Source organism: Triplophysa dalaica, chromosome 17 (assembly GCF_015846415.1).
Source record: "Triplophysa dalaica isolate WHDGS20190420 chromosome 17, ASM1584641v1, whole genome shotgun sequence".
Classification (NCBI taxonomy): domain Eukaryota; kingdom Metazoa; phylum Chordata; class Actinopteri; order Cypriniformes; family Nemacheilidae; genus Triplophysa; species Triplophysa dalaica.
The window spans coordinates 5,189,019-5,199,040 of NC_079558.1; the positions used below are offsets into that span (position 1 = coordinate 5,189,019).

Sequence of the window (10,022 nt, forward strand, 5' to 3'; positions counted from 1 at the left end):
TTGTTCTGCAGAAGACAGTTAGTCGTACAGGTTCAGAATGACGTGAGGGTGAGTATATGATAAGGTATACTACAGCAGTGGTTCTTAAACTGGGGGCCGTGGCTCCCTGGGGGTGGATCCAGGGGGGGACAGTTTTTGTGGCATTTTATGAAATATGGAAATATATCATCAATTTTTTTCAATCAAACCAACCAAAGAACTGATGTTTCAGCGTTGTATAATTTAAAATAGTTTAATTCAAATTTTAAATGTTTAAGATGATTATTTTTGTAGGGCCAAGCAATCTTTAGATTTAAATCACTGATGTTCTTCTTAAAACATGTATCTTTGTGTTTCATGTTATTTTAATCCTTAGTCACCCTCTATTTTCGCCCCTTAGTTTTGTAAATATCTTACCAAAAAAAACTGCTTCTCAAATTTGACAACACAGTTTAAATCATTTAAAGAGCATGAGATCATAAAAATTACATTTCGTTGCAGTGTGTAATGTTGCCGTGTTTGAAAGTAAGCAGTCTGCCAAGTTGTAAATCCGGAAGTGAATGAATAACAAAGTTATTGGCTTGGGAAAAGTGAGTCGACTCTGTATCACGCAAACTGGTCGTCCCTAGTCTGATTCGCGAATCGTCGTGGATTTACGTCACTACATAAAGTCCCCGCCTATCTTTTGCTATGACTGCCTGTGAAAACTTGACTCTTCTCACCCAAACACTGCAGCTTACGAGCCTCATTCTCGGGGGACCAATCACAGCAGACTAGACCATCTGACCAATCACATCAGACTAGGCTAGCGGAAAGGAGGGGTTAGACAGATGAATTGTGGAACGAATCATTTGAGAGTCAGTCAAGGAATAACTGCCTATTATTAGGAAATAACTGTGCTTTTACACCTTCTATGTACATACCTTGCCGTTGGACACTCCATAAACCAAAGTAGGACCTTTGAAATCCCAAGTTTTGACTAAAGGACATTGTTTTTCCATTTGCTAAAAAATGGAAAATTTGGACATCTTAGGATCAGGAGGAACAGCGAGGAAATGTGTAGTGTTGCCTCTTTTCAGCACTTAAACTGGAAATGGCAGATGTTTGTTTGATTGATTGATATATAACACAATGACACAGTCACTCGAGTACTAAAACATGTTATTATCTTCATTTTAATGATCCTCTTATCAGTCCAAAGCTCCAGAGCCACCGGGAGCTCATTTTAGCGTCTGCGCTGCAGTAATTGTTGTAATTATATTGAGGTGGGAAATGGCCAGGTTCATTTTTAAGATTTCTGCTTCCGACAGGCTAACTTTTCCTCAGGGTAACTTTGTTGGTCCGCCTCTCGGAGTTGAACTCCGATTATAAAGCTTACAGTGGACCGCTCTTGGCATGGAACGCTAGTTGGCGTCCGCTCCCTTTCCTTGCGCCTTTTATTTTTTTTAATGCCGTTTGGCACGTGAGGTAAGATATTAAGGCTTCAATTTGCGGAGAGCGGTTGGCTGCCAACGTCTGTGACGGTGCAGCAGTGCTTTGGAAATGCTCTTGAAGAAGCACTCTCTTTAAGTGATGAATAAATCCACTAAAGCTGAGTCAGTGTGCGGAGGGCCAGAGATGAGAGCATCTTAATGAGCTCAGGGAAGCAATACCACACACCTGCCTTCATCATTAAAACACACAAGACAATGCTCCAATCGCAACGTGGTGTTGTTAAATAATCTGTAATGAGAGATAAAAGATGACATTTTAAAATGACTGTGATTGCCTGTGGCTTCCTACTCATTCCAACACTTCCACCACTGTGATATTTAAGCCGTGTGGAAGACCCTCTGATGTAGACATCTAACTAGGGCACCGTTTATAGGGAGGGCGACCGGGCGGTAGTCAACAACCTCAAATGTCACCGATTTTCTCCACCCGCGTGCGAAAAACGTGAACTTTAAAAACCGCCTCTGCACGGCGCGGCATCTCAGAGAGCCGTTACTGAGATTATTATGATGTACATTTTGGTTTTCTGTCAGCTCACACCGACGACTGTGACATTTGTAAGTAATGGTGACGTGCTGGAAGAATGACACATTTTTACACGTCTGGTCTCTCCGCAGGGACCGCCCAAGCCGGTTGCAGTGGAACCCTGTTCAGGAAGTAAAGCAGCAGTGCTCACGGTGCTCTTGTGCCTCCCGCGAGGGGCGTCTGGCGTTCCGCCACCTGGACAGTCAGGTCAGTATCCCACCAGTTCAAACACAGACCTGGAGTCTTTCTTGATCTAGTCATTTTTCATTGATTCATTCAAAACTCACAGAAGTCCCCACTGTCGTACATCCTCTTTATCATATGGAGGATGTCCGGCTCATGTGTCTTAATTTAAACATCCTGTCTCGGTGTATTTATGATGTGTGATGTGTGAAATACAGTCATCTCTTCTTCCTATGAGTGACAAATATCTGAGAGTCTTAAAAGCCCACCACCTGTTATGCATTCATGCCATATAGGATAATAAAAATGACTTCAACATAACATGGGTCCACTTTGTGGGCATCAAGCTTGAATGAAACTTGTCACAGAACAAGCCGAAATTTCTGCCATATGATTATAAAAATATGATTATACATTATCTTGCAATGGTAAATAATTTTCAGACAGGAAGTAAAAGATGATGATGTCAGACTTTGTCCCCTCGAAGGGATGCCGTTGTAGGCATTCTGAACGAAACATCTGGATCTCTTTATAAAGGGCCCTTCCCTTTTTTTAAGTATGTTAGTGAAGGGCACATGCCATGGTCACTTCAAGGAAGTGAGTTTCTTTTGATCACGTGATCTTGGATTATGAGTTCTCACTACGTATTTTGAAGCAAATATGGTGCGGTGTTTCAACTTTACATACTAATGAAAGTCGAATAATTCCGTTTATATCTGTACTTTATGAGAGAGATTTTAGTTTGAAAAAAATCTCACTACATCATAAAGCATAAATCGTATTTTTACTCCACTACAAGTACATTTTTAAAATGTAGTACTTTAACCATTTTTAAAAGTAAAAATACTCTGTAAAAGAAAGTACTAGATTTGAATATGTGTGAGTATTAAAAGGTAAAAAACAACAACATATGTTTATGAATTGTAGTGGAGTGAAAAGTATGACAAAGGCTTTAGAATGTAGTGAAGTAATTTTCTTTCCGTAAAAACTCAAAATGGACTATTGTACTATGACACATTGGATAAAAATACGGTTCAGGAGGATTTAAAGATAGAATGTTTGTAAAAATGTATGTTGAATGTTTAATAAGCTGTAATAAAATAGCTGTGTTTGTTCAAAGAGCTCACTTTAAGGGCTCTTCCCTTCTAAGGGAGTAGGAAGGATACTCGCCTCCGTTTGGAAAATGCCCTTTAACTACAGGTCATATCTTCTTACATCACTAGGGATAACCCCTCTGTCAGTCTGTTAAAGCTTCCTGAAATAAAACAAAATCTAGAGACACTTGAGTTGATTTAGGACCTGTAGCTCTTAGTGTACTTGACTTTCAAATGAAGGATTATCTTGTTCCCAACTGTACGATACAACGTCCCTACAAATGTACAAACAAAAGGTAATCAATAAAGAACAGTGTCCAGTTTCTGTCCGGGAAATCTTTTTTTTGTCATTTACATTCCACCGACAGCATCTTTTCCCCGAGCGGTGGATTGTAACAGAAGCAGCAGACGCATCTGGCATAAATATAGTGAGACGCAAGCACTTTAAAAGCCATATCAGTCTGAGGTCTGTTCTTGTAGACCTACTGAGTGATAATATTGGGCTAAGAAAAAACGTTTTAGCCCCACCCTCTCGCAGCAGGCCTGTCAGTCAGCACGCTGCTTTACACGGACCTCCTCACTTTAAGCTCGACTTCACTTCTGGGAGCTCGACTGATCTGGAAGAACTTTTGTTAGCTAAAGCTTTTCTAAAAGCTCTTTCTGTTTGACACAGACAAAATAACAGTACATAACAACAACAAAGCATGAGATGCACAAAACAGTATTTTTAGTAATAGACATTTTCAGTTGTTCTTTGTCATCACTCTTTGAAAAACCTTTTTGGAAGTTCCACAGCAGGATGGATGTCAAGGTGTTTTTCTTATAGGATAAAACAGTACATCACCTTCACAGAGCGGACCAATCAGAGCTGACTGATGCGGCTGGGAGCAGAGCAGACCGCTTTTGTCAGCCGTCACCTTGCCAAGCTGCGTCTCTTCCTGGTGTGATGTGTATGATCCTGAAAACAATGTTTTCGTTTTTTTGGAAAGGAAACAACCTCCCACTCAACCTGAACTGTGATAATGAAGTCATGAGCAAGCAGACAGCCGTGAATCGCTTCTAACCGTATTGATTATATTCACAGATCCTCAGAGATCTCCACGCCGCCGGAGGTGTTTCCCGTTTTGCGCTTGGCTAACGCAATCAACGGAACGTTTGTTCATTAAATGCATGCGTGATCAAATAAGTGTGCTTCGTTCCCCCTTGTTAGGATATCAGTTGGGAAGAAATGCACTGACCTTGTGTAACCGAATCATTCTGTCCAAGCGGGTTTAATAGTAAAATGATGGTATTTGCCTTTAAAGGGATGGTTCAGCCAAAATATTTATTTTCATTATAAACTCAAACCTCTACGACTTTCTTTTTTTCTGCGGAACACATAAGAAGATATTTTGAAGAATGTTAGCAACCAGAGATCATTGGTCCCATTGACTTCCATTGTATGGACTCATTTTTTTTTAAATATCTTCTTTTGTGTTCCACAGAAGAAAGAGTCATAAACAGATTTAAAATGACATGAGGGTGAATAAATAGTTTTTTTATTATTTTTTTATTTCACCATGTCTTCTATGGAAGTTTTTTGGTGACAGAAGAAAGCCCATAAAATGTCTTATTCTACAGTAAATCTAATAATTTGTAATATTTTAAAAATGATTTGCATACAACAAAACACTTTTAAATGTTATTTTAAATGCACTTTTATAATATACATTTTTCACAGTCGTAATATTAACAATCTCATACAATGAAATCAACTTTGTTCTGAATAGAAAATTCTGATTCATTCTCATAGACTTAATAACGTAGAGATAGTCCATAATGGTGTTATTAGCTCACATCCAAAACTCTTTGCTCTAAAAGGTGTGTATTTCCACTTCATGTAAACCGGACTATAAGAGACCAATGATTGTGGGCGTGTCCCACACGCTTCATCGCGACAGACCACTCTGCTTACAGATGTGTAGTGTTCCATCCCTTTCTGTAGCCCAGGTGTGATGGGTAATAAATTGATGCGGGCCGAGTGTAACTGTGTCAACCTCAGGTTTTCCTGGATGTAAATCCTCATCGCCTGAACGCTTATAGCTCTGGCTTCACACCGATGTGCTGAATTCAATTCCTTTTGGCCGGCCTGCCCGAAGTAATGAATTGTTCCCCTCTGATAATTGTATTGGTTCAATAGCGGGAGGGAGCCATGCCAGGAAAGCGCAGAAGCACTGTTGTGTTTTTAGGATGATTTGTGAGTTTCCGCTTTGAAAAATGGCTCCGGGGTTCTGGCCGGGATTTCGGCCACAGTGGTCCGTGACTGAATCCTGGCGTGAATCTTGGTCGGGAGAGAAGGTCATGTTTGGAGACCCGTTCACTTTAATACTCTATATTAAGAAACAAACAAAAGAGTTCTAATACGTCCTTCATTTTGAGCATATACAGACAAAGTTAGGAAATGACGTAGGTTGACAGATATGTACACAGAGAAGTCAATGCAAAGGTAGGTAGACCGGTATATAAACAAGCTAATTTCTTAATAGTGTGTTGAGTGCAAAGCTTTTAAAACTCTTCGAGGCACAGAGGTATTAAAATTGAGTTGAATGAGCCCACGGCTGTTCTTTTAAAGCTTTCTATAAGTTACCCAAATCCCCTATTTAAAGAATTATGCTTTGACATGGAAATGAAGCGCCGTTTTCAACGGCGTCAGGTTGAAATTCAGTGCTCTCTGACCCCGAGTTTGCTTTGTTGTGTGTCATCTGCAGGTATAGCCATCGCCAGCGCTCTTATCGACACGTCCCAGCAAAAGCCCATGGACTTCAAAGAGGTTCTTCACGGCCTGAAGAACCGCAAAGCTCTTCCTCCTGCTCACCAGGGCACCTGCGTGTGAACCATCCGGGCCTTTTGTGGGCTGTCCTTTACCAGCGTCAACTCTCTTGTGCTGCTGCGGGGAAACGGAGGACCGTGTATCAGAGAGAGAACCCATGTGAGGGTATTATTTAGGTGACAGTGTGCCCTCTATTTCCACTCCATATCCCTCGTAAATAGACGTCACCGGTGCCGCCCGTCTTGAATGACCCCCGTCGCCTCCACCAACACTTTCAGCTTTATTTTTCTAGTGTCTCTGGTTTATAAAGAATCAATCGACTGCAACACTTTTTCACATCTTTTTTCTTCATACCGCATTTAAAAACCATTTCTCGGGTTTCCTTCTTTTAAGTCAAACCTTGCCTTTAGGATGTTTGCTTTTTTCATTGTGTCAAGAGGGTCTCTCCCTTGTGTAATGTCAGCTTTACACAGACGTGCCTCTATGAAGAAACTGAAAATATGCATTTTGAGATTCAGAACCAGCATCATGGTTCTGGGATGTTTGGTCGGTCGTGGGTTGTGTGTATGGGTTGAATGCTCACCAACTAGATAATGTTTTTGCTCATGAGGCGGCTCATAATCACTATTTTTAACTATTCAACAATTTTATTTAAGAGACGGAATATAGAAGAGTTTACGGTTGATAGCGTGAAAGCTATCTGGCGCGTAAGCTGATGAAGTTCTGCTGCTGTTTAGCTAAAGACGTTTTACACATTTCATCCTTAAAATTCTTCTTGTGAAGACTTTGCATGGACCACACACACACACACACACATATACACGCTATGCTTGACAACCTAGTTTGTGGGTTACGTGTCACACAAAGAGTGTCTTCATGTTGTGAAGTATTAGGTTTGGTGTGTACGAGCAAAGTTCACTTTAATAGCTGCAGTATATCGCACCATCTGAAGGGGCCAATTGGACTAGAACCAAGTACAAGTGTACATCTTTAAGAAAGCTTGGACTTGAAGGTGAAGGGAACTGATGCGTGCCTCCCTGATCATGACAAACCTGGAGATTTTAAGCTTGTTACGTACCAGAAGGCAGTATCACAACCTGTATAGTCGTTTTTTACAGAATGCTAGTAAATTCTAGAAAAGCTGTTGATGTTCTTATTTCCGTTTTCATTTCGCAGTGGTACAGGTTTGAATGAGCAACGCCTCATACGTTTGCAGTAACGCTTCATCTCTTTATAATGGACTTTTGTACACTTTGAAGTTTCACATATTGTGAACATCAGAAGAGGAAAAAGAAGAAGAGAGTGTGCAATTATAAACCGGTCAAACACTCAGATGGTGGGCTTAGGCCGCTCAGGTTTTCCAGGAACTCAACCCTTCACAGAAAAGACCCCGCTCTGTCTGAATAGCGCAGTACTGGCGGCCCACCCTCTGTGGATTAAACAGGAAATGTAGACTGTCTTCCTGCCTACAGTATATGATCTGTATGACAACAGCAAGAAAATGTACAGCATTTTAATCTTCATTCGTTTGCTTTAGATGGACTTGAACACGTGAATCTAATGTTTCTCTTCATGTAGCTACTTCAATGTTTCGTTTGTATTTTTTGCTGGTTTTAATAAAGGACATTAAAATGGTAAATAGGTCAGTTAGGGCCATCCTCTGTACGTGATGAGAAATAATCATGTCTTTTGCATTCGTTTGTGGAAGAAAATGTTAATTGTTTTTGTAACTAATTGATTCCTGTGTAATTCCTCTTGGATTGATTCTTAGTTCACACATTTAACTAATTTATGTGGGTCATGTAAGTCTTGTTTTTCAGTCAAAAGAAGCTGCTCAACTGAACTTTTCTGGGCATTTGAACTTTAATTTGAGGTCATGATGTGTTAAAAATGTTGTTTATTTTTGAGATTCTCACACAGGTATTCTACAGACGGCTTTCACAGGAATCACTGAATATTAATGATATGAACCGAGGGATGAATGGGTGCTTTTCTCATTGTATTTTAAAGATGAATGGAATAATAAAACACTTGAATATTCAAAAGATCCTTCGATCCTTATGATTACAAATATGAGGCAGCTGGAGGCTTTTATTAAATGCTCTTTTAATGGTCTTGATGCTATCCGTTAGTCTCAATGCTTAAAGGGACAGTTCACCCAAAAATGAAAGAATCTGTCATCATTTAGTCACCTGCATAAATGTATTCGATCACAGAGAGAGATATTTGTAAGAATGCTTGTAACCAGTTTTTGCCACTATTGAGTATGAACAATGACAATGGTAGTCAAAAGTGCCCTAGAACTATTTGCTTTACATTCTTCAATATATCTTCTTTTGTGTTCAACATAGCAAAAAAATGTAATTTTCTATGTCAATGGTGGCCAAGAACTGTTTGGTTGCAAGCATTCTTACAAATGTCTTTCTCTGTTTATCAGAACAGATACATACAGATGTATACAACACGAGGGTGAGCTGTCCCTTTATCTGTCACACTCAAAGATTGGGTAAATTAGTAATATAGGTTTTATTGTACAAGATATAGTTCATAAATGAAGGGAAAGTAGTTTTTTATTGTGCATTCCAAGTAATATCAATCAAACTGCAGTTGAGTTGTTTTCATTAAGTAATAATAACGTAAAAAATGCATCTAACGAACAGTTAAAGGTTATCTTTACAAAAGTTATCCGTTTTTGCTAATAGACTCTTCAAATATTATCTTCTGGGTCACCCAAAGCACTTCCAGATTTAAGTGTTTTGGAGATCGACAAGACAAAATAATGTGATCAATTTGGAGAACATTGAGCACCCTCAGAACTGCTGATCCAAGCAAGTGTCCTCAAACATCACGATGAAACATAGCCAACTTTTTAAGAGACGCTGACCTTAGCCAGTTAACCGGGATGAAGAAAAAAGTCTCTTTTAGTGGGCGACTCTAAAATAGAGTTAAAGCCGCAAGAGGCATTTTACCACAGTCAGAGGGTTTACACCACTCTGCAAGACATAAACACTGGTCAAGAAGAACTTTTTCTTATTTTCATTCTTCCTATATTATTAAATCGTAAAGATATTCTTTTAACATTTTGATTCACTTATAATTGTTCTCTTGGATTCTGTTCAAACATTAGTGCAGTTAAGAAAAATGAAACAGGAAGTCTATGTAGCTATTTATTCCACATTGATGTCTTCTATCATCCTGTTTGTGCCACCATTTTATAAAGCTGTAGGTCACTCAAGGTCGTGCATTCGTATTTTTTACAGTCCTACAGTAAAAACAATGTTTTATCCACTTATTTGTTGTGCTTTAAAACTTGTATATACTGTAGGATGTACTTTCTATTTTGCTGAAGGTTGTACTACATTTCACACATTCCTCTTGTCAATCCACCTGACTGTGACAGTCACCACACCAGACTGTTCACTCAGTCTGCTCAGGTAGACGCACGACACGGGCTGACACAGACAAAATGAGCTGTCACGGCTGACTAATGCCAATAAAGACACTCCGAGGAGATGTATGGACAACTCTCCTCAGATCTGTGTGTGTATGTGTGTTTTTCCAGCCTGTTGATGGGAGACATCCTTAACGTCGTGTCACGTATCAGAGACAGTGATGAATAAGCCTTGCTGGTTTTTCCCTTTTTTGCATTAGGAGCTGGTTTCTTCTGGACATCCCTTCAATACCTCCCCATTACTCTGTTCAACGCTGTTTAAATGAAAAATTTCAATCTGTGATCGGTTATGTGCTACCATCAACGTCAGTGTGGAGACAGTTAAAGATATATTAAATCACCCATCAATCCATATCCCTCCTCCCTTCATCCTGGACGACTCCTACCTTTGGCTATTATTCACCCCGTTCCATCGACTCTAGACGTGCTGTTTCCGTACAGACGGTTCGGAATCTGTCACTATGGGTCGTATAAGTCAACGAGTGGGGTA

At 39.8% G+C, this 10,022-nt stretch overlaps 1 protein-coding gene across 2 annotated transcripts in view; it reads left to right on the forward strand.

The window, feature by feature from the left end:
* The window catches only part of atrnl1b (attractin-like 1b), a 71,863-nt gene extending 63,274 nt beyond the window's left edge, over nt 1-8,589 (forward strand). For both annotated transcript variants that reach the window (XM_056771052.1, XM_056771053.1), the window contains exons 28-29: nt 2,088-2,202; nt 6,020-8,589. In XM_056771052.1, the coding sequence (XP_056627030.1) occupies nt 2,088-2,202; nt 6,020-6,144 (240 nt within the window). In that variant the 3' untranslated portion in view covers nt 6,145-8,589. The remainder of the gene's footprint in view (nt 1-2,087; nt 2,203-6,019) is intronic.
* The last annotated feature ends 1,433 nt before the right edge of the window (nt 8,590-10,022 follow it).